The 25,771-nt window shown below is 42.2% G+C and overlaps 1 protein-coding gene across 7 annotated transcripts in view; it reads left to right on the top strand.

The window, feature by feature from the left end:
• The window catches only part of SYBU (syntabulin), a 72,374-nt gene that overhangs the window by 29,522 nt on the left and 17,081 nt on the right, over positions 1-25,771 (top strand). Inside the window, exon 1 of one of the 7 annotated variants that reach the window (XM_027131627.1) lies at positions 5,314-6,252. The exons of the other annotated variants lie outside the window; for them this stretch is intronic. Within the exon in view, the coding sequence (XP_026987428.1) occupies positions 6,225-6,252 (28 nt within the window). The 5' untranslated portion in view covers positions 5,314-6,224. Of the gene's footprint in view, positions 1-5,313; positions 6,253-25,771 lie in introns of those variants that run through there. 7 annotated transcript variants of the gene reach the window in all.

The following is a 25,771-nucleotide window of genomic DNA, read 5'->3' as shown; positions in this document are numbered from 1 at the left end:
AACTCTGAAGGCACCAACTGGGTTAATGATTAATCAACACTGGTTCCCTTAGTAGATTGAGGCTCTTTCACACACAGCCGATAGCCTGCAGCTGTTCCCGTGCTTATCACAAGCATTGTCCCTTTCACTTCAAAGTTAGTTCTGTGAAATAAAAGAGACAGTTTACAGGATGGGGTGCGGGTGGGACATACATTCTTATAATAATTTGAGCTACAAAGAGGAGACTCACAGCTTACCCAGTTTGTTTCTTCAGAAAAAAAGTGGGGGGAGGGCAGGGCTGGGGGGACACCTTCTAACCACCAGACTCAGGAGCCCAGTGTACTAGGTTCACAGTTCCATACCACCTCTTTATAACTGTGCACTCTTCAGCTACTTGTTATCTTCCGGAAACTTGGTATTCAGCATCTGTAAAATGGGTTATTGTGACAACTAAACAGATTAAAGAATGTAAAATGCCCAGCATTGGACCTAGCACAAAGTAACTCCTTAGTAAATGTTAAGAATGGTCATTTGTTGCTCTTAAAATAGATATCAGAAATTCCTTGCACTTTGTTTACAGGAAAACCCTTAAAACTGTCCACAGAACTTATATGTTTATTTAAAAAAAATTCTAGGAGGTCATGTCTCCCAATTCACATAACATGGCGGGGGGAGTGTTTGCTATAGGAGGGCACTGAAAAGAGCATTAATTGACAGCTGTTGGCTTGACAATGAAGAAAGAGATGGGAAAATATGAAAAAGCAAACAAAAGACCACTGAAAAGCGTAGTGGCCTTCTAAGTGTTTCAGGCTTTAAATGTTTTGTAGCACTTAATGCAATAATTAATGTTCCAGAAACAGACTGAGTCAGTGTGATGGTGGAGTTGGCAGAAAATAATGTGTATGAGGGCAGGAAAACGTCTTGAACATTTTAGAAATGTTTTCATAGAGTGGAAAAATTAAAATTTTAGTGCTAAAAGAGATTTTGGTTAAATGGAAACATGCTGCATTCTTTGGCAAGGGGCAGTACTTTTCTAATAGCTTACAGTTTCAATCAAAGTTCTTCCAGCAGCAAAGCCCAGCCTCAAATAAACGCTTAAGTCTATTTCAGATACTGAAGATATCTGGAAGAATATATTAAATGTTGTGGGCTTGCAAGACTCTGAAGTTTGATTAAAAATTGTTTTAGCTAATATTTATTGAGCCCTGACTGTCCCAGGCAAAATTCCAAGGACTTTACTCATTTAATCCCAATATCAGTGTGAGAAAGTGAAATCATTCTCCCGTATTTTACAGATGGAGAAACTGTGGCATAGAGAGGTTAATTCATGCAAGGTCACACAGTTTGTAAATGGATTTTAAACAGGGTAGTCTTGCTTCTAACTCTTAACTACTGCACTGCGTCTAAGGTCTGACTTCAAAGGAATAATTTTAATTATTCCTAATTAATAGGAGAGTGTGACAATTGAGAAAGATGTATTGATATAAGACAGGGATTTTAAAAAAGTATCTGTAGAGCCCTATAGATTAGCTGATACAGTCCATATACAGATCATGCTGGCTGTTGCTGGTAACAGAATCAGTGAACCTCAGTGTAACTTCAATGAAATACAGAAAGTTAAACACAGGAGGCTGTTTGGATGCAGGTCAGTAAAATAAACCCTGAGGATGTCAACATCAAAGAAATGTTAAGGTCTTCAGGATTTTCTGCTTAATCATGAACGAGTCCTTTCTGTACTTGTCACAATGTTTTATGTGCTGCCCTGCATGTCATTAATACTTTTCGCAAAAAAAAAATACTTTCGTAAACAAAGATCATTAGGCTTTGTCAACTTAAACAAGAGCTTTTGCACTGATACCGAAATCGATCTCTGAAACTTTCTTTCACTCTGAGAGAAACAACGTTCCCCCAGGATACAGCAGAGAATGTTTTATGGTGAACTATTTTATAGTCTATCCCTTCCCCCCAGCAGAGACCAGACCAGTGAAAAAAAGCTTAAATATGATGAGGAGACCTGAGTATTTATCTTTATGGCAGGATTACTTACATATTTACTCTCATGCCTTTCTCCCATCTGTGCTTTTGATGATGCACCCAATCAATGTAACGGTGCCAAATGGTCTGCTAATGGTTTTTCCCTAAGAATTAGTGAATTATAATCTTCTTCTTCCCAGAGGCCCTGCCATCCAGATCCCAGGTCTACGAGGATTTATTGCATGTACAGTGTTCTAGCTACCGGTGTGAGAGCCTGCCAGATGCTAAGTGCTCTAATGTGTTAAGAACGAAGCATTATGGGTCTCTCATACGTAGCAGACACTCCAGCAGACCACACACCCACCATTAAAGATATTTATCAACTACCAGCATAAGAGAAATAAACCTGGAAACTTCTTTTACACACAAACCTATAAACTAAGAGTTATAAATCATGCAGATACATTCTTTAGGTTGGGCTTTTTTTTTTTTTTTTTTTGTCCTAATTGAGAAGAGTTTATTGAAGACACTGCATACACAGGAATGGGCCTGATTAAGGAAATCCAACAAGTATGGCAATGGTAATGGCTTGGAGCCCTTCCCCCATCCTGAAGAGGCCAGAGGCCAGAGGAAGGTCGAGATACCCAGGACCCAGAGGGAGAGAATTCCCAGGCTACATGTGAGAGAACCGTGTACTTTGGTAGAGGAACAAAGCACCTGACAAGAAAGGAGGCAGAGGGATAAGTACTCTGACCTCTCTTTCTTCCTCGCCAGTATAATCTGTTGTGTGGCATTTGGGTGGACTATAGGGTTATTGACAAAAGTTACGTGTTGAGCAAAAGTCGTGTAAGTTCATTTGGGTAATTCAGTGAATTAAGGTCTACTACCACCTGAAGCTGTATCTGAGAGCAGCCAAGGGACAGCAGCAAGCTACGTGAATGCAGCCCATGGTTAAGTGAGGTAAGCTTCAGGAAGCTGGTTGCAATGGGCTTACATTCCAAGATGCATGGATTAGAGTGTGGCATTGCAGGAAGGTGATCACTGTGTAGGAGTCTGAAGGACGGCAACCCTCACTTCACCACGTGTAAGGTTTCTGCTAAACCTCAGTTTGAATCCTGGCTATACATTGACTGACCAGCTTTCATTCATTCACTCAACAAGTGTTTATGAAGCATTTACGCTGTGCTGACACCACTGTTCCAGGCATTCGGGATAGAGGAGTGGAAAAAAGGGAAAAGATGCCTATTCTTTTGGAGCCTGCCTTTAACATGGGGAGATGGCTGATACACACACAAGCAGACAAACAAGATAAGTTCAGATAGTGACAAGGAAAACAAGGTAATGCTATAGACAGTCATGGGCATGGGGCAGGGAGTGTATGGGGAGATGACAGTTGAGCTGAGAACTTAGTCATATTCCTTCACATTTGGGGAGGGTTTGGGGGGCAGTGGGCAGAGCAGTGACCTAGGAAGGGAGGAGAGTTGTCGCAGGTGAGGTTTGTGTCTTTAGAGCAATGGGAACCTCTGGCCGGTTTTAAGAGAGACGATTTAATGTATATGTTCAAGATCCTTTTGGCTGCTCTGTGGAACTCGGATTATCAAGAGATGAAACTGGAAGCAGGTACATTAATGAGAAGGCAGTGAAAATAGCAAAGTGTAGGGAAACAGTTATATGACAGAATATAAGGCCCTGCATTTTCCTAATGAGATTAAAAATGTTTTATTTTATTTGCTAACTGGAGTAAACCTTTAGAGATGGATGAAACAGTCAATATCCGATAGGTTCTTTAAATTTATTTTTTTTAGTTAAATATACCAATTTATACTCTTATTAATTTAGTAACATTGATCTTGTTATTCATAGTTAATATAAAAATTTATTGTCTTGCTTATCGTTCGAGCTACCTTTCAACTCAGCCGTCTTTTCCAGAGCAAATTATCTTCACTGCTGCCCAATTTGTTTAATATAAAGCAGTTTCGAAGTCATGTCTGGTGCTTTTATTGGGTATTGTTTTCAAGCCTACAAGTACTGTGAGGGTATGAGTTAAGTTAATGTAAAAAGACGCCCCCAAATCCAGAGGTTAAAATTAGACAGGAGTTGATCTGTCTCATAAAACAGTACATAAGTGTTTGGTTGACCGAGGCTGGTAGGCAGCTGTGTCAGGTCAGCTGTCCTATACCAGGCAGAAGGAAGGGGGAGAGGGACCGGGGGATACTCACCCAGTCATTTTAAGGTCAGAGCACAGAAGTGACACGTGTCGTTTCCAATTATATCCCAGGACATCTTAGTCACCTGGGCACCTATTATTATGGAAGAAGGGGAGAATGAGGTGGACATTGGAGGGCAAAGAGCAGGCTGTCACAACATCCATGGATAGCACGGGACAGCTGGTTTTTCTGTTTTCCTGTAGATGCAATGTAAGTATCCGTCACTACCCAAAGCTATTCAGTTCCTGAGTTTAGTTAGCAAAGAATATGTTTTTCAGTCTCTACAACTTAACCGTTGACTATTGCTATTTAAATTGATCTTTAAAAGGTTGGAGGAGTCATATGACAGGAATAATTACAAAATCTGGTTTTGAATTTCTTGGCCTTCTTCATTTTAAACAATCCCATCAGTTGATCTCTGAAGGCGGCCCAAACTAGCACCGACTGAGGTCAATTCAGACTGATGTATCTTTTTCAGATGACACTTTTTGTTCAGAGAAGGTAATTATAAGAGAGAGCTCTATAATAAGAGGCTTTGGAACAACTTTAATATAAGGAGGAAGGTACCTCACCTTGTATTTAGACATTGAATAGGGTGGACCAGGTCACCTGCCCAGCAGTGAGGGGAGGGGGAGTCAGTGGGCAGGAGAGTTTCTTTTGTAAACATAAGGAAATGTTTTCTCTTTTTTTGTATAATATGGAGGAACAATTAATGCTTATCCTTCTCAGGTTGCTGTGAGAATCGTAAAATATGTTAAGTATATAACAGAGTACAGGCCTACCTTAGAGATACTGTGGGTTGGTTCCAGACCACTGCAGTAAGGTGAATATTGTGATAAAGTGAGTCACATGAATTTTTTGGTTTCCCGGAGTATATAAAAGTTATATTTACACTGTACTGTAGTCTAGTAAATGTGCAATAGCATTATGTCTAAAAAATATACATATCTTAATTTAAAAATACTTTATGCTATCAAATGCAAATCATCATCTGACAACTCAGGGTTCCCATATGCCTTCAGTTTGTAAAAAAAACACAATGTCTGTAAAGTGCAATAAAGCAAAGCGCAATAAAATGAGATAGGCTGTATATGCGTGGAGTAAATACTGCACAGCACTAAGAAGTAAACATGCACATCCTGTATCTTTGCAAAATCAGAGTCTGCATCTGGTAAGAAGTTGTGTTTCTAGTTACAGTATTTGCCTAGTCTACAGTATGTGCTCAATAAATGATCGTTACCATGATTAAATGAGAAATGAAGAGAGTTTACAAATAGCACAGCTTTAAGGCATTTGAATGTTCACTCACCATCTTGTCTGCATTGGCCCTGTTTTATCATGGATGCCTTCTTAGTTAGAATTATTCTGATACAATGGAGGGCTTTGCTGGAAGCTTGATAAACGTGCTTATTACTCTAAGCAAACTCCTGTTTGGAAGCGCTATGCCAACAGTTTTCCTGGGGAGCGCTCGACTCCATTCTCCCCCATCAGAACAATGGATGTCTCCTGTTCCTGTCTCCTGGGAAGCACTGTGAAGTGCCTTGCATATTTAAATAGCTGGAATTCGTGAAGTACACCAAGTATTTTCCTCAAAGCATCACATGCTTGCCATTAAATGTAGGACTGTGTGGGGTTTGGATGTAATTTCTTCCTTGATCTTTGGGATTTAATCATTGTAGAAAGACTCACAGTGTTGCTCCGTAATTGTCAAAGGATTAGCCTTGACTGTTGTGTACGCATTTACTTCTGTTTGACAATTTGATGTTTCCTTAAATGCTTTGTGTTCATTCATGAGGGCGATGGTTTCATTTGAAATGCTGCAGTCACCAGGGAGAAGCTCCTGTGCTCTTCCCTGATTGGCCAAGCTCCCCTCTGCCTCCTGTTGCTATGGTGCCCAGCGGAGTAACTTCCTTGCCCTGCACAAGTAGGAGGCTCGGTCTCCATGGATACCCCACTCTGAGACTGTACTCCACGGAGAGATGAGCTGAGCTGCACACACTGTATTTCTGCACAAGACATAGCCCAGCCTGTGGTGGGAGGCTGTTTGCAGAGGCAGTGTTTGCCATGAAAGTCTACGGAGCTTACCTTCTAAGTAAGTCGTATTAGTCACAGTAAGTAAATAATTATATTGGATCCCAGAGCATATGCTCTTTGTGTATATGTGTGTGTCAAGTTAGTTGTGGTAGGCTAAAAGTGTAGTCTAAAAACAAATTTTCCACTCGCCTTCCAGATATTCTGAATGCAGAATCTGGATCTAAACTTTTAAAAATACACACATATATTGTTTTAAATACCCCTTGTCATTTGTGAGTCTGCCATTCGAAGCCAAAGGGAAAAAGATTGACCATGGACGATTACATTTTAGAATGCTCTTCTAACTCTGAGCATTGCATGCTGCATTTGTAAATGCAGAGCCTGGCCTTACCCAGCAACGTGCTGTGGGAATAGATGAGCACAGCCACAGTTAATGCTAATTGGCACTGCACAGAGTTTGCAGTGGGCCTCTGTGTAGACTGAAACTCGATGTGCTTATTTTCAAGAGAGATCTCGCTCATGTGTTCATATCTGCCAGTTCACCATGGAAATTATTCGGAGACCATCTCTCTAACCAGTTTTAATTTACTTTTCTCATGTAGCATCCAGTAGAAATTCTAAAACTCTTCATGACTGTGGAATTGGGATGTGGAAGAATTTTCTTTTTATTAACTGATTTGCTCTAATACTTCCTCTTTACTGTACATTCCAAGAGCGTAAGGGTTGGGTTTGCAATGTTGTAAAACACATGAGTCATCTTAAAGCAATTTTCATTTGCTGGGCAAATGATTAATGCCTGTGGTGTTAAAATTAATTAGTGGAAACAAAAGACTGTGTGTATGGTAACACCAAGTCTAGTTCAATAACTTTAAAATTGTGTAAAATTAGATTCTCAGGCTGTCCACAGAAGGTAGCTGGCATCTAGCAGCTCTAAATAAAAAGCAGAACATGTACTGTATTGGTATAAAGAGAGATTCATTTTTAATCGTATAAAAGAGGGAGCACAGAGTATTACACTAGACTGTAAATGTCTCTTATTTTCTGTACTCATGACTGACCATTCATGCAAAGGACAACCAGTGTAATGTCATCTCTTCTAATTGTTAGTCATGGCTCAATTTTAATTGCCCCAAATGGTGAAAAGGTACCACCCTTTGAGGATGTGAACCTACTGGTGGCTCCTCTGGCTCTGACTTTGTCACTGAGGTCGAGCTTTAGGTCATTGCCTTCATATTTTATAAATATAATTTCCACCCATCAAAGGGGCAGCAGACAAATAAAGGTGCATGATGAACTCTGTAGTGATCATGGTTTTGGAGACCTGGAAACAATGTCGATGACACTTTCTCCAAAGTTTTTCACCTCATGAGTATTATAAGGCTCCATTTCCCTTTTTCAATGTGTCTGTGATCAATTCTCCTGCCCATCTCTGAAAACCAGCATTGTATGGGATTTTTTTCAACCTCAAAATATCGGAATTTCCTCTCTGTTTCCTAATCTGTATAATGGAATAATAATAGTACATATGACACAAGGCTGCTTTGAAAATTCAATGACATCATCAGTGGCACATGACGTACACTAAACAGTCACTGCTGTTGTATTATGATTACTGTAAGCAGCATCATCATCGTTTTCACAATGCCTTGTAGTTAAGGGAGGCTGTAGCGAATAACTTGAACAATTCTTTGGTTTGATGCCATTCAGCCTATCAAATTTCCTAGCAAATACTTACTAAGAACCTAACTGTGTGCTTGGTTTTCCGATGGGAATTATGACATTCAGTGTACTTGAAAATGTAGACAACAGAACAAAACGTGAAATATGCAGTAGGTTTCTCTTTTCAAATGTGTGGCTTTCTGTTTTCGTTAAATGGCTATATCTATATCTACATAATAAAATGTTTGCCAATTTGTTTTGCTGCCACTGATGGATATGTAGGATTCCACAATGGCTATAAGCTAAAAGGGGCTGGGCCATAGCATAAGTCTAGTTAATATTTATAACTTGAATTAAAAATGTGACATTTAAAAACCTAGGTTCAAATTCTAAGCCCACTTCCTTTCCTGAAAGGATTTCCGTTCAGAGTGCAGTAAATAACATATTTTGAATGAGAGCAGTTTCATTAAGTTGAAAGTTTGGGGAATGATGGGAAAGGAAGAGATGCGAAATGATTGATTAATCTGTATAAAAATAGGTTCCATGCTGGGATTTTTCCTTTTGCACTAATCCTGTGTGACATCTGAACCAAAAAAATATAAAACCAATGCCATATGTGCAGAGCCTGCTGGTGCTGATTTTAAAACGTATGAAGAGTTGACCCAGATAATATTTTGCAGGTTTATTTTCATTGTAATGTCATTTTCAGTTTCCATTTCTTCTTTCTGGCATGTTCTCTTCCTTCCATCTGTTTGCCCTGGAAAGAATGTGGCAAGTAGAACAAGGGCTATACCAATTTGCTTGAATGGAAAAAAAAGGGGAGGACATTTGTAGGATGCAATTTAAAATGAGGTCTCTAGAGGCTGGGAACTTGGGACTCACTGTATGTCCAAACATAGAGCTAAATATATTCTGCTAAACACGATTTCTGTTGCAATATCACTCAGATAATCGAGCTAGAATAAGCCGTCTGTTGCAATGTTTCAAGGCAAAAATTAAATCCATAGCAATATCCCCACTAGCACGGTGACCTTTTATCTGTATGATACTGGTCCGTGACCAAAATAATGACCCACTTCCTTTTCCATTGTTACTAATCAGACAGGCACATGCTCTGACAGTGCACAATTTGTCAAGTGTTTGTTAGGTGCTTGGTGCTGCTGTCATGAGCTGGGGATCACATCCTTTTGTTGACATCTGAGGAGCATTCTGAGGTCTCAGTTGACAGTTCTATTTGCCTAGTCCTTTTGCATCTGAGGGAGTTTGTGGCAGTTTCAGAGGGAAGGATGTCCCCTTGTCTTGTGTGGCAGCACACATTATTCAGAGAAACTGGATCTTCCCGCATCTTTGGCCTCTTGTGCTCACCCCTGTGGCTGAGATATGCAGGCTCTGCAAGCCTCTGCCAGGAAGATCTCATTTCTGCCCAGGCGACTGGCAGGCCTGACTGTTCTTGAGAGATGGAGGCTCTGCCTGAACCTGATACTGGGTTACTGCCTGACATCCAATGTTTTTCCCCTTAGCGTTTGTGGAAGAAGCGAAGGATCCAAGCTGAGAAACATTAGTGCATAGAGAGCAGTGGTTCAGGATCTGCGGGCGGTACTGTGGTCTTCTACACTGCCGAGCCCAGCTTATCAGGGACAATGAAGGGGTTTTGTCTGTGCAAAGCTGGGGCATTCTTGAGTCTTGGATAGGATTCTCCAGCTTAGCGTTTCCACCCTTCCTTTTCTCTTCAGGCTCAGCCACCACTTAACAGACCTGAACCCAGTAATGCTACTCATTTGTTTTGTTTTTTAACATCTTTATTGGAGTGTAATTGCTTTACATTGTTGTGTTAGTTGCTGCAGTATAACAAAGTGAATCAGCTATACGCATACATATGTCCCAGTATCTCCTCCCTCTTACCTCTCCCTCCCACTCTCCCTATCCCACCCCTCTAGGTGGTCACAAAGCACCGAGCTGATCTCCCTGTGCTATGCAGCTGCTTCCCACTAGCTAGCTATTTTACACTTAGTAGTGTATATATGTCTGTGCCACTCTCTCACTTCGTCCCAGTTTACCCTTCCTCTCCCCGTGTCCTCAAGTCCATTCTCTACATCTACGTCTTTACTCCTGTCCTGCCCCTAGGTTCTTCAGAACCTTTTTTTTTTCTTTTAGATTCCATATATATGTGTTAGCATACGGTATTTGCTTTTCTCTTTCTGACTTACTTCACTCTGTATGACAGACTCTAGGTCCATCCACCTCACTACAAATAACTCAATTTCATTTCTTTTTATGGCTGAGTAATATTCCATTGTATATATGTGCCACATCTTCTTTATCCATTCATCTGTCGATGGACACTTAGGTTGCTTCCCTGTCCTGGCTATTGTAAATAGAGCTGCAATGAACATTGTGGTACATGATTCTTTTTGAATTATGGTTTCCTCAGGGTATATGCCCAGTAGTGGGATTGCTGGGTCATATGTTATTTCTATTTTTAGATTTTTAAGGAACCTCCATACTGTTCTCCACAGTGGCTGTATCAATTTACATCCCCACCAACAGTGCAAGAGGGTTCCCTTTTCTCCACACCCTCTCCAGCATTTATTGTTTGTAGATTTTTTGGTGATGGCCATTCTGACTGGTGTGAGGTGATACCTCATTTTAGTTCTGATTTGCATTTCTGTAATGAATGATTAGTGATGTTGAGCATCCTTTCATGTGTTTGTTGGCAATCTATATATCTTCTTTGGAGAATTGTCTGTTTAGGTCTTCTGCCCATTTTTGGCTTGGGTTGTTTGTTTTTTTGATATTGAGCTGCATGAGCTGCTTGTATATTTTGGAGATTAATCCTTTGTCAGTTGCTTCAACTCATTTGTTTTTTCAGCAACTATTGATGTGCCAGCCAGTGAGCCAGGCACCGAAATACAACAGTAAACCAAGGGCTCCCTGTACATGTGTGATGTGATATGTTTCTGGGGGAAGTACCAGGTCCCGTGAGTACACAGAGGAGGGCCGTGGAACCCAGACTTTGGGGTTCTGAAAAGAGTCCCAGGGGAAGTCATGCTATATTGACACTTATAAAGGGTAAGACTCGGTTTTAAGTGCAAAGACTCTTGGGGATCTGAAATTTACATGCCATTGCTGTTAATCTTAGTACTGTGTACTTCCTTAGAGTTTTAAAAAGCTTCTATTGTCACGGTTACCATGTTGTATTTAATACTTATTTTTTAGATGGCTCTTTCCTCTGCTAGGATGTGAGCCTCTTTAGGACATGGACCATGCTTTTTTCCGTCCTTCCTTCCCTTCCTTCCTTCCTCCCTTCCTTCCTTCCTTTCTTCCTTCTTCCACACCCCCATTTTATTTTTTATTTAAAATTTATTTATGCTGCATTATTTCTTTTAAAATATTATGTATATAATATGACGCAGATAAAGAACAGATATAACATACACGTAAGCTATGCAGTATAACAATAAAGCAGACACTGTGACCCACCTTTCACTTCAGGAATTACCACCACCGAAGCTGCCTGTGTGCTCTCCCAGATCCCATTCTCTGCCTTCCCCCAGAGGTAACTACTGTCTTCAAATGTGTGTTTTATCAATTCCTTGCGTTTAAAAAATAATTTTTACCACCTTAGGTATGTGTCCCTAAAAATGTGTTGGAGCACAGGGGTAAACTTTGAACATGGGGCCATTTGCCTTTGTGCCCTCCATAATTAGCACAGTGCCTAAAACTTTGTAGGTCCTTACTAGATATTTGTGAACAGATGGATATGCCCTGCTAGAGCCTAGAAGATATTTTTGTGATGCTCTACACCAAGGAGATTTTGGAATTCAGTTTTAGTGCATTTGTTCCTTTTGAGCCTTGTTGGTTTTGTCTCTTTGGGGTGCTTATAGAAGCAGGCCACAGGAATTAGTTACATACTGTTGAATTGTTTGGGGATACTTCGAGACTCCCATTTCCTACTTACCCTCCTCATTTTATCACCATGCGAACACTCTCCAGTGGTCCTAAAGAGAGTGGCCTTAATATTTTTGTAATAATCAGCTTTGCTTTTCCATTCCATTTTGGCTCTTCTTAGAACATTGTGGGGTGGGGAGGAGAGAGGTGGAGAGACTAGAGAACACCGAGTACACTTGAATTAAAAGTTGACTTGTGGGCTTCCCTGGTGGCACAGTGGTTGAGAGTCCGCTTGCCGATGCAGGGGACGTGGGTTCGTGCCCCGGTCCGGGAAGATCCCAGAGGTCCGCATACCGCGGGAAAAAAAAAAAAAAAAGTTGACTTGTGTTGGGGGTGGGGCAGAGGACCTGGGCCAGCCAAGTGTTGGCCGGGGAACGTGTGCTCCGTGCCAGACGTCATTTTGAGTTGAGATCCTAGGGAAGGTTCCATTAAACAAATCCATGGCGATGCAGAGCATAATTAGTGTGCAGGGTACAATCTGATCACGAGAGAGCTTCATTCTTTCTAAATGCTACGCAGCACACAAAAATCAGCAGAGAATGTTTTCAGAGGGACATTCAGAAACATTTCGTTCAGAAGCTGGAGAGTTTAAATAGTCTTCATTGGGTTAAACAGTGGGGTGAGGTGACCGTGGGAGGTTGCTGCTGGCAGCTCAGCTGGTTTGCAGAATGCCTTGCCTCTCTGCCCAGCGAGCACCCAGCTCTGAAGGCACAGTGGGAGCGTGGCGTCTGGGTGAAGTCCCCTCCCTGGGAGGTGCCAGGCTTCGCTGGCCTTGCTTGTCCCAGGGCAAGAGTGCGGGAGCTGGTCCACCTGCCTCGCATCTGCTTTCTTCCAAGCCCGTCCCCCCCCTCATCCAGAAATCCTCTCTGTTGTGTTGCCAGGCCTTCTTCTGGAAACATTTCCAGGTGACTTCATTTTTCCCTGCCTCCCCAGTTCTCACTTTAGTTCCTTGAACACATGTCTGAATTAAAACAAACCCCATGAGGCCTCCATTGCTCCATTCGCTTTTGTCCTAACACTCTGTACAGATGCCAGAAATGGCCAGAATTTACCCAGCTTGTTTATTTTTATTTGATTGACATTTGTGCTTGCAAATAAAAAATATTTGCGTTAAACATGGATTACACAGTGGTAAATGTAGCATTGGTCTTGGAGCAGCTCAATCCATTCTGATTAGATTATCCTGTTTTTCACATAGTCCTCGGGCCATACAAGAGACATTTTTTCCTTGCATTTGACTGAGATAATTCCTGTTTTGCTTTTTGGCTCTTTGGTCGTACAGAAAATATACACATCGCCATTCAGTTGTTCTTTTATGTGGGTAGAACTGCAGTCAAGTGTGTAACATAAGAAGAGGTGTCTCTTAATGTTTAACTTGCTTTATGCTTTTCCCGTTTTCAATCCTTTAGTTCACCTGGGGTTTTAAATGATTTTGAACCTATGTGGTTAAGTTTGTGAACCTAAGAGCTATGTGGAGAGGGACTCTGTAGTCAGGACTCTTTCCCCCTTCCGTTACGGCCCAGTTTCTAACTGTAATAGTCACCTGCCTTGCCTTCCAGCCTGCAGTCGCTCCTCCAGATATTACTGCTGCAAGATCTCCATAAAGCACCACTCTGTTCACGTGAACACCCTGTTCAAAACTCGCCATGGCTCCCTCTTGCCTTCAGAGTAGAGGCCCTTAGCGTAGCTTTACATTCTTCAGCTCTCTACAACTCACCCTTTTGGCTGCCTTTTCTCATCTGATCGCTGTACTCCAGCCAAAGAAGGGATTCAGTATATTCTAAATATGCCCTGTGTTTTCCTTCCTCTGGGTTTCAGTTCATGCCACCCCCGTTCACTAAAGATCTGCTTCCTTCTGCACCCCCAAGAGTTGGTCGTGTTCCCCCGGCTGCTCAAGGCCCATCTCAAGTGGTATCTCTTCCCTGACATAGTCCCTGCCCTCTTCCACTCACCCTGAGAGTATTTCTTCCTCCTTTGTGGTACCTTAGCGTCCTCTCTCTGTATTGCACTCAGCATGTCCTCTCGTGTCCTAGTTGCTTGTCTCTATAGCTTGTCTCCTCCTGAAAGGAGCCTTGAGCACTGGGATTGTACTTCTCCATGTTTTCCCCCCTTCCAGTGCCTTAGCTTGTGCACAGCTCAATACGTATTTGAAATGGACTGAATTGAATGCTATCATCTTGGTTTCCAGTTCTTAGATCTTTGTGAATTCTGATGACGAGGTCCCATGAAGAGTGGTCAAAGAAGAAAGCCAACTCTGGAGCCAGAAGGGCTAGCTCTGCTGTTACTAGCTTTGTGACTTGGGCAAGGCTCATCACCACTCAGAACCTCAGTTTCCTCTTCTACACCCTGTATGTCTTTAGAACATACGTCTTTAGATTCAAGAAAATAGCAGAGATAGAGTCCTTGATGAAGTAGGCTTTTAGTACACAACGGCTAGTAATGTTACTGTCTGACTCTGTCATCTGTTGTTTTAGTTTTCCCTTCAAGGTTTGTGTAATCTCTAGTCTGCCGTCAGCACTAGGCCGTCCATGTTTTCATTCGTGTCATTAATAAAGCATGTTAAAATAGGACAAGGGCAAGGACGGAGCCAGGTGACACGTTACTAGAGATTTCCCTTGAGGTTGGCAGACAGTCCATTAGTCAACATCCTCTGGGTCCTGAACTGTGCCGTCATCCAGTGCATACGTCACCCTTGTTCATAAGACTTTCCTAAGTGTTGTGACTAAATGCCTACTGAATTCCAGGTAGCTGATTATGTGGCAGCCCCAAAGCATAATTCTCGTCAAGAAAGGAAGTGAGAATTGTTTTTTTCTATCTATAGGTTCTTAGTGAACTTTTGCTGGCTTCTACTTGCCTTATTAAAGGGATGGACCTTTTCTACAATTTTACTGGAGATAAACACCAAACTAAGCAGTTTATGATTTCCAGAATTTGTTTTTTCCTCTGCTTTGATAATCTGTGTACTTTTCATCCATCTCCAACTGGCTATCTCTCTTGCTTTGTGATTTCTCAAAAACTGGTAGTATTTCCACAACTATTTCTGTAAGTTCTTTTACTACCTTTCTTCCTTCATTCAATAAATATTCTTCTGAGTCTGTTCTATACCAGGCACTGTGCTTGGTGTGGGCGATACAGTGATGAACAAGACAGAGATCTTCCCAGACTGCATGGTTTTTGCATGCTACGTTTTGGGCTGAAAACTTGAATTTTAAGGGATTTGGGCATATAGGATGTAGGTAGAATTGGAGGGGATATTTATCCTAACTGTAAATAACACCAGGCTGTCAACCCAACCTAAAAGGAGAGAAAGAGGAAGGTAACACAGTAGAGAGCCTTTCCAGGAGCCATTGCTAAATACTGAGTATGGAGGAACTTTTGATGTTGTGAAATCTTTCAAGGCCACAGCAGCTACTGTGTGTTTAATGCTGCATTAGACACTGGGATATGCAATAATGGCCGAGTCCTCAAGGAGCTGACAGTGTGCTGGGAAATTGCAGACGGTTGCAGTACAATGAGATAAATGCTCGTTAAAATTCTGGGTGGGGTGAGAGCATAAAGGAAGGGCTTCTAATCTCTTTCCCGAAGGAGTAAAAGATCAAGGCTGACCTGAGACCTGAAGAACAGGTAGTAGTTAGCCAGTCCCAGAGGGACAGGACAATAATCCAGGTATGGGGGACTTGTACGGACACTCCATGCTATGGAGTTTGGACTTTATCTTAAAGGACACGGGCACCATTAAAGGGTTTCAACAGGGGAATCACCTGGTCAGATTTACGCTCTGGAGCAGCGTGGAAGATGGAACGCTCGGAGCCGCACAGAGCAGCTGGGACACAGTGTGTGACTGTGTCATAGTTCCAGCAAGAAATGATCATGGCCTGGGGTGGAGCGTTCAGGATGCGAAGAAGCAGACGGATCACAGGGTTACTACAGACCGATTTGAGTAGGTGGCTGCAATCTATAATTAAATATTGAAAACCAGGGCCATTTATTGTAGTGGTTCTCAAACTTCAGTGTCGTAAAAGATCACCTGGGCATTTGTAAAAATGTGTATTACAGGAATGACTTGAGGAAATGTCAGCGGGCAGATCTGGGATATGAGTCAAGAATCTATTTTCAGCAAGTATCCAGGTGACACTGATGCAGATGGGCCTCAGATCACACCACCAAAAACCCCTATCTATTCGATGTTTTAAAATGGCAATCTTTTAAGTGTATTCACAATATATTAACTTCTCATTTCAGAATGAAGACTCAATCCTATTATTTTTGTTGAAAATAGGTGAATGGCTCAGCCCCATGGGTTCATGTGCTAAAAAGAATAAAGAGCCGTCTCCTGGCTAGTGTGGCCTGTGTCCGCTATTTGTTTGCTCTCTGGTAAGGGAGGCAGAGCAGAGGGTGATAATCTTATTAAGACCCCCGCTGCAGATGGTTTGTAAATGAATTTTCAAAGGTCTCAGCAAGCCCTTTACAAGAGCAGGCAAACAGGCGCTTACAGGGAAGGTAGAGTTGAAGTTTTGTGCAGGTGTGCATTCTCAGTGTTCAGGGCGTATTTAGATGCGTCTCCTATTGTGGTATTTCTCAAGCCTAAATGCCCACCTTCAAACCCCAGCTTCACTATATACAAGCTGTTTAACCTTGAGCAAATCACCTGTTCTCTCCTTCTGTCATCTGTAAAATGGGAATAAAACTGTACCTGTTTCATAGGCTTGATGTGAGGATTAAATGAGAATACACGTAAAGCACATTGAATAGTATGCGAACGTAATAAGCCATTTCTGACCATTACTGAGAGAAGCCAGGTGACCTGTAATAAACTCATCACTTAGATTAAGAGTTTAGTCATGTAATAAAGTCTTCACCTTCTTATTTAAGTCATGGTACAGCAAGTCCTCTACATACGAACCTTCAAGTTGTGAACTTTGAAAGATGCGAACGTGCGTTCCATCAACATCAGGCATGAGTGACGTTGCAGCTTTCCCTCCGTCTCCTATTGCTGAGGATCCTTCAGCTCTACCATCTCCCACCTCCTCTCCCTCCTCCAGTCAGTAACTCTTCTTGCCTGTTCACTCGATGCCAGCCCCTGTATGCCAGCTGTTGTACTGTACTACTGTACTTGCCAAGGTACCGTACTGTTAGATTAAAAATGTTTTCTTTATTTTTTGTTTCTTTGTTTTTTATGTATTATTTGTGTGAAAAGTATAAACCTGTTACAGTACAGTACTATATAGCCAATTGTGTTAGTTGGGTACCTAGGCTAACTTTGTTGGACTTACGAACAAATTGGACTTATGAACTCACTCTTGGAATGGAAATTGTTTGTATGTAGAGGACTTACTGTACTTAAAAAAAAAAAAAATGTATGGTGCCCCTATGCAGGAATGCTTAGAGAAACTTAGTGTTTAGCAACACATACCAAACATAGGGGTAAGTAGGCCAATAATAATAATGAGGAATATTAATGCACACTTATGGCGGTCCCCATTATGTCACTGAATCCTAACAACGGTTCCATGCGATAGGCATGGAATCCCTCTTTAGAGTGAGTAAACTGAGGGGTAGAGAGGTTAATCGATTGCCAAGGCCACACTACCACTAACTGAAAGATCAGATATTTTCTCTTGGAACCCATCAACGCTAGAATCTGCTTTTAACCACAGCTGTTAAATATGTATTGTCAGTTTCAGGAAGCATGGCTAGTAACACTCGGTATTGTGCCAAGCAAAGTAAGAAACTGACACATTTTGAATGTGAAATATCTAAAAATGATTCCCAGAATGCATGCTGTGATGCGCAGCCATATTTTATTTTATTTATTTATTTTTACTATTCTTTTTAAAAATATATTTATTTATTTAATTTTTGGCTGTGTTGGGTCTTCGCTGCTGCACGCGGGTTTTCTCTAGTTGCAGCGAGCGGGGGCTACTCTTCATTGCAGTGTGTGGGCTTCTCATTGCAGTGGCTTCTCTTGTTACGGAGCATGGGCTCTAGGCACGTGAGCGTCAGTAGTTGTGGCTCGCGGGCTCTAGAGCGCAGGCTCACTAGCTGTGGTGCACGGGCTTAGTTGCTCCGCAGCATGTGGGATCTTCCCGGACCAGGGCTCGAACCCGTGTCCCCTGCATTGGCAGGCGGATTCTTAACCAGTGCACCCCCAGGGAAGTCCCTGCAGCTATATTTTAAATCACAGTCAAGCCAGCTGCTCTATTTCTCAGAGGCAGCCATTCAGGAAGCCGATATATGAGTGATCTCAGTCAGAGGGTGCGTTAGAATAGGGGTTCTTGTCAAACTTTAGTGTTGAGTTGCTGACTCTGTAGGTCTGGGGTGGGATCTGAGAATCTGCATTTCTGATAAGTTCCCAGGTGATGCTGATGCTGTTTGGGACCACACTTTGAGAACCACTGTCTTAGAGGAATAGGAGGATGATTGGTGACTCTAGGGCAGAGGATGGTTTAAAATCTACCCTATAATTAGCAGACCTGCTCCACAGACCTAGTTATTTAAATTCACAAAGATGATTTGAAGCGACCAAACATCAGCTCTACCATGTAGAGGCTTAGATGCGAAAGAAGATGGACATCTTTGCTTTGCCTTTAACATTTCTAAACCAAACCAGTTGCTTTCTAACATAGAGACGTTTATACAGTAGCTCCCCCTTCTCTAAACAGTGGGGCCTGCTTTAAGACTCGGAAACATCCCTCACCTGTGACTCAAACCCAGCATTTGGTCTTAGAACTAGGTACTTAACTACCTTCTGGGCTGTGTTAAGCCGCCACCTGTCCCCCTTCCTCTACCCTGTGAGGGACAAGGGTTTTCTCCCTCAGTGAGGTTATATGCATGGTCCAGTAACTCTGGGTCAGCTTCTCATGTCCATGGGCTGGTCTCATTGCCAAAGCTAAGGGGCTAGGTCATGGAGTGACCTAAGCCAAATCCAATAGGACATCAGGTAATTCTTGAAATTATAGGGTTTCCAGGTCAGAAAGACGCTAGGACAAAGGGTCACCTTGGGCATGTTTGGTCCTAAAATTGGATTAGGGTAATGCAGAGTCTAGTTTTACATTTAACTCTTGATTCTCCATAACAATGAGAGGGAAAGGGATATAAAGACAAATGTGTATAAACAAATGATTCACAGAGCATTTTTTTGTCCATGGAATATATTACATAAAAGTGGATTTACTCTTTTGATTTTTTTTTCTTTGGAAGACTTGAGCCTCTGGAAATGCAAGTAGATGTTTATTCAGAATGGAAAACCTAGCTAGATGAGTAGCTGGAATTAACCCAACTCATCTTCTCGTCATCAGAAGAATTAAGACGTAAATTACGGTGTAGGTCATAGAGTGGACTATTATATAGCAGTCAAATGAATGTACTACAGCTATATGGAGAATTTTAGCAACATAATTTTGAGTGAAAATCATCCCCAGTATTATTCATATGATAACCTGTTTATTAAAAAGTAAAAAATAGACAAAACAAGAAAAAAATCTGCCTTGTAGGAATACAAATAGATGTGATTGTTCTTTGTAAAAATGAAAGCAGGAAGTGGTGAACAGGCAATAGGATGAGGAAGTAGATGTAAGTTGGTGTCGACGTTCTAGTTTTTATGATGGGGCTGGTTTCTTCATTTATTATAATATTAGGTGTGAAGAAATAAACAAAAACAAAAATAGATAAACCAGTCAGTAAGTAAAAATATAGCCTCACATGAGCTAATGATGAGTGTGTGTCAAGAGCCAAGGAATTTGGTTAATCCAGTTCTGTGCTTCTGAAACTAAGATTTAAAAATGGGTGGGGGGGCAAGTGGGAAAATAGCTCTCTGGGTTGCAGAGAAAATAATGCAACGCTGCTCCCTAGGTCCATGCTTGGGCTCCACACAGCACTATGTGACCTGACGTCTTGGCCACTTCCTCCACTCTCTTGTCTCAGTTGGTACAGCTTACATACGGAAATCACTAAGGAGGGGGGTGGGTGTCAGTAGATCATCAAAGATTGTCAGTAGAGTGACTTCAGACAAAACTAAGGTTTTAGTATCCCTGGAGTAGGAAAAACATGTATGCTTCCTTTTCTTTTATATCCACCTGTCTGAGAAAGGTCACATGTTTACATGTTTTCTCAGAGAAGCAAAGGTAGGAATTTTAGAAATTAAAAAGATCTATGTGTCCAATAAAACTTTGGGGCCTGTGTCTTAGAAGGATTTTAAACCAGCCTGCTTCTAAATTGAATTTATCACCTCATTCCCGCCATTGCTTCTCCCTCCAGTGCTGTCTCCACGTGCTGTTGCTTTCACCCCGGATGCCCATCTCTATGACTCCTCCTGCTATAGTCTTGGATTGTCGTGAATAGTTTCAAAGGCTAGCTAGTTCACTGGGCATCTCCATGGAATCTTAATCCTTCCAATAGGGAATAGTATTTTCCTTTGTTGGCCGCTTTTAGCATCTAATTTATATTCCTCCTAAGACGTTTGCCTCTTTCTGAAGACAGGGTCAGCACCTCAACTTGACATTTGCTAGGTGTGCAAAGAGCTGTGGGATGTACAGATATGAACTGATGAAATCTTGCCCTTGTGGAGATGTTGTCTCCTGAGTGCGTTATTTGTGACCCCCCAGACCCTACGAGAAGGTTCGATGATTAGCTCTCTATTGTTTAGTGTGCTTGAGGCTCTTCTGTGAAATTGGAGAGTTTAGTCAATACAGCCTGAGTCTGAGGATTTACTCGTTGATTTACAGTCTAAAGGGATGAGGAAGAATCTTTACCACACTCCTGTCAGAATCTTTTCCTGTTTGTTTATTTTCTTGCTTGTTTTGAATCCTTGCTCACCACTCACACTCCACCCCAGCCTCACCTCACTCCTGGCCTCTGCTCCAAGCCCTTCCCGATTTTGGCCTTTCATGTGTTGGGAACCAGATGTGATTCAGAGAGGGAAATCGTGAGAAGAAAAATAAAAAGAATAGCAATATTTTAAAATGCTTACCGAGTGCTAGGCCCTACTTTTTACATGCTTTTACATATATTAGTTTACATAATCCTTACAACAACTCTGTAAGAAGGATACTGTTATCATTCTCCTTCCATAGAAGAAGGTGAGGCACAGAGAGGCTAAGTGCCTTTCCCAAGGTCACACAGCTAGTAACGGAGGCTACTAAACTATATTACCTCATAAAAAGTGAAGAGAAACAACTTCATGGGGATTGAAAATGTGAGAGAGAAAGAGAAAGGACAGATTATTTAGGAACCAAGGTGAAAGGATGTCAAGATATTAGAAGTGGAGCACGGCCAAGTGCTGACAAGGTCCAGTGATGTAACTCCACTGGTGGACTGTTTAAATGGAGCAAAGGGCAAGGTCAGTGATGCTGCGAAAGTCAAGGGAGTGAGGCCTTGTGAGTTGCGGCTTCAGTGTGGGAGGTGGGTGGTGGCCCCCCAGGAGCCTGTGAGCAGAGAGCAGACCTTGAATGGTGTGCCCTGCAGGCCGTCACATAGCCGTGACGGTGACGAGGAATAGGGGAGGCCATCAAGGCTGTTAGGTCTTGGAGTCAATTTTAAAAACTGTGCTTAAGGACAGAGTGAGGTTTAAAAAAAAAAAAAAAAAAAAAGAAAGAAATGCTGTTTTAGAACCCTCTTGCATGTCTCTGCAGCAAATTATAAATTATGTCATCTTCTTCCTAGCAAGTGGGTGATTCTGTTCCATTCATGGTCTCAAACTGCTTTCAGACAGCGCTGGCTCAGCCTTACTAAGGGTGGAAAATGAGGGGACTTGGAAAAAGATCCATCCTTAACCTTCTCCCTTATACTCTGGACTTAGAGTCCCAGACACAATTCCCAGCCCTGCTCTGACTTTGTAGTGCTGGTGGCATGTCAGTCCCCAGTTCTCTCTCCCACCCCTTCACAGTCTCCATCCTCCCCTGTCAACTGTCCCCATGGTGACACCCCTGCTCCCTTGAGCGCTACTTTTCCCAGACGCGGAGGTCAGGCGCCTCACTTTGATAAACACTGGATAAACACTTCTCCTTAAACAGAATCAGCAGGCTCACCAGCTGGCTTTTTTTTAAGTGGGAGAAATTCAGTTGAGTAAATTCGACAAATCAGAGATGAGGAAAATGTAAGAGTGAAAACTTCTTCAAGGAGGATTTGCTCTTGCTATTACCAGGCCCCCAAGATAATCAATATAGATGAAGTTCATGGCCACTGTGGATGCAGCCCTTCCCAGACCCATTTAGTGGGGGAGAGGGTTGCCCCTCAAGCCCACCTTCTAAAGGGCCTGTGCCCAATGCTTGTTCAGTGTGGGAGGCTCCGCATGCCTGTGTGCTTCCTTTGGTGCCACTCAGCCTGTCGGCCAGGGACACCTTGACCACACCAGAGGCAGCAGGTTAGGGCTGATGGGATGCCCCAGAGGACAGCTGGCTGGATTGTGCAGTGTTTCTGCTGAATGATGTTGGACACCCCCAAGTCCAAACTGTTCGGTCCTTCCTCTTTAAAACAGGACTATGAGGACTTCAAACCATGGACCAACTGCTAAGTATCCTACTAACTTTGCAAACGAACATGTGTGCACTTGAGTTTGGCTGGAACTGGTACCTTCTGTATGTCCCCCCTTCCCTTCCAATCCTCTGAAAATGCCTTTAGCCCAGGAAGGTGCTTCTGGAGAGCGGTGAGGGAACAGATCACTCTGTAAGTTAAACACTTCTCTCCTGTGTACCTTGCCCTTGAACGAATGAACTCGTGTTGGCAGCCTGGCCGCCTTAACTTCTGCTCACTCACCTTCCACTTCCCATCGAAGAAAGCTCTTGCAGTTGGCTGGACTGGAGAGAGATTCCCTGTGCTCTTTATCTTTGGAGCGCCCCTCCTCACAGTGTGTCCATGACCATCTGCTGCAAAATCATATATCGTAATTATGTAAAATGCAGATTCCTGGGTTCCCCCGACCTTCTGAAGTGGAATTTCTGTGAGTGTTGCCCAGAAATCTGCACTATTATTCAACTTCCCAGGTGACCCTTATGCATAGTAAGGTTTAGAAATCATTGCATTATTAATAATAATTATAAGATTAATATTTATGAGCATGTCAAACACTTTCCATGCATTTCACTTCCCATTCATTTCAACTTCACAACAAATCAACAAGGTAGGAATCACCCACCTAGAGCAGGGCCTGACTCATGGCACATGGCAGATGCTCAATAAATTTTTGTTAAACAATAAATTAACCTTAATATATATATATATATATGTATATATACATATATACGTATATACATAAATAAGGAAACTAAGGGTTAGAGAGGTTAAAAACACTTGGCCAAGAACACATGGCTAGTGAGGGCTGTAGCCAGGCTTTGTAGAGCCTTCTCTGGGTAGAGCTTGTTGGTGTGTGAACTTGCAGGCTGGCGCCCCCTTCTGGTGATGCTGGGTTGTGCCTGGCAGCGGTGCTGGAGGACCCCAGAAGCATCCGATGGGCCTTGGGCTGAATTGATTGATCTCTTCTCTAGCGTTCCCCTCTTGGCCAACTCTGGTGAATTGACACGGTCGCTTATTTATTTATTACTAATGACAAGAGGAGGCCCAGGGAAGCTGGGCGGTCATTCGTGAAGCCAAACAGCACCCATTCTCCCTTCCTGTACTCTGCTGAGGTTGGCCAGTGCAGTCTTAATTTTCCTGGGGAGTGAGGCAGAAGGAGACTAGTTAGATCCTGAGTCCCTGAGGGAGATTAATAGGCTTTTCGCCTTGCTCTGAAACATTCACTTCCTCCTTCCCTCTTGAAGTTTCTTTACACCCTCTTTGCTTATCAATTCTTTCATCTACTTTTCTTGGTCGGCAGGTAGACTGTCTGTATTTCTGCCAAGGACAGGTGGCTGAGCCGGGCCAAGATAAAGCTCCATGATGGAGCTGTCTTTGACCTTACGGCCCTCTTGTGCCTCCTCTTCTGTGCTCCCTTCCTCCCTTCCTCCGGGGACTGGCCTTGTCGAGACTTGAACAGCAAACCTGTGTGCATTAACCCAGGGGAAACTCTAGAGATACTTGGAGGCGTCCATGGGGAGTTTGTTTTAGAACCATGGATCTTTATACATACTCTATTATACACACACACACACACACACACACACACACACACACACACACACACGGTTAAAAATAGAAACATGCTCTCCACTGAGGGAAGACCACTTTTTGTAAAGAGTGACTATAAAAATGCGTGACTTGAGAGAGATAAGGCATTTCCTATTGTGGGGCTTTTTAAGGGAAAGGTCTTCTGGACCTCAAGCCACCGTACCAGTAATTCTAGTTAGAAATAATAAAAGCTAACATATATTGAGTGCTTGCTATGCGCCAGACACTGTTCTAATTTCTTTGTATGTTTCGCCTAATCTCCACAATCCCTTAGCAATACCCACTGTTAATATCTTCATCCCTATTTTACAGATGAAGAAACTGAGGCAGGGAGAGGGTAAACAACTTGCTCAAAGCTCCAGAGAGTTAGTAGAAGAGCCATGATTCAAACCCAAGTGGCTTCACTCCAAAGCCCTCTTAATACTGCACTATGTGATGTGATTACTTTTTTTTTTAAATTTATTTATTTTTGGCTGTGTTGGGTCTTTGTTGCTGCACATGGGCTTTCTCTAGTTGTGGCGAGCAGGGGCTACTCTTCGTTGTGGCACACAGGCTTCTCACTGCGATGGCTTCTTTTGTTGTGGAGCATGGACTCTAGGCGCACAGGCTTCAGTAGTTGTGGCGCACAGGCTTCAGTAGTTGTGATGCACAGGCTTAGTTGCTCCACGGCAAGTGGGATCTTCCCAGACCAGGGATCAAACCCGTGTCCCCTGCATTGGCAGGTGGATTCTTAACCACTGCACCACCAGGGAAGTCCATGATTACTTTTATTATATAATGATTTTCCTTTAAAAATTTTAGAATTTTTTAAGGAAAAAAAAATCAATTGTCCATAATTGCACTGTACCCCTATTTATAATTTTTATAACAAGTGTAATATAAGCACATAGTTAGAAAAGCCAAATGGCTCAGAAAGTTATAAAATGAAGAGTCTCTTTATATCTTCACTGTCCTATTTTCAAGGGAAACCATGATTAACAAATCTCTATTTTGTCCCTCAAGAAAAATGTTCTATGCATGTAGCAAGTTATTTATTATTTAAAGAATTGTTTACACAGAAGCAAGCATGCCACACCCACCCTTATGCATCTTGTTTTTCTTGTCTAATAACAAACAGGTCTTCCGGATCTTTTCACTTCAGCACACACAGGTTCACGTCACCCCTTTTCATGATTGCAGAGTATCCTCTTAGGTTGCTGTACCACCTGACTTAACCAGTCAGTATTGAAGGACAATTTACTTGTCTTTTTGAATGCTTATGTGCAGGATAAGTTCCGAGCAGTATAGTTTTCTTTTTTATGTACATTGCACCAATTCACACCCTCGCTAAATCTTATCAGTGTTTTGCCCCAGACCCTTAACAGACCAGTGTTATCAAACTTTGATTTTCTTCTTTTGCCAATCTGATGAAAAAAATCTTTTTTTCATTTACATTTTTAATTTTATAAGTGAGATCATGTGGCTTTTCAGATATATGGGTTGTTTATTTTTCTTTCTTTGCCATCTGCCTGTTCATGTCCTTTGCCCAGTTTTCTGTGGTTTTTTTTTTTTTTTTTTTTGCTGATTTAATATGATTTTGGGTGGCCTGGGCCTGCAGCAGCTTGAGGCAGGGTTTCAGTTCCCAGCCAGTGATTGAGGTCGGGTCACAATGGTGAGAGCACCAAATCCTAGCCACTAGACCAGTGGTCGGTGACAAGGCCCTGGCCCTACGGCTTTGCAGAAAAAGAATTCCCACAAAGAAAGTAGTGAAACAAGTAAAGTATTTATTAGGAGAAAAAAGAAGTGCAGTATGTGTGGATAGACACACAGGCAGGCTCAGAGAGAGAGTCATGCCCTCATGGCAGTTTGAATCACTTTTTTTTTTTTTTTTT

This window comes from Aethalodelphis obliquidens, unplaced genomic scaffold (genome assembly GCF_003676395.1).
Source record: "Aethalodelphis obliquidens isolate GAN/ISIS:26980383/991018 unplaced genomic scaffold, ASM367639v1 scaffold39, whole genome shotgun sequence".
NCBI classification, from domain to species: Eukaryota; Metazoa; Chordata; class Mammalia; order Artiodactyla; family Delphinidae; genus Aethalodelphis; species Aethalodelphis obliquidens.
This window is presented reverse-complemented; position numbering and strand designations above follow the sequence as displayed.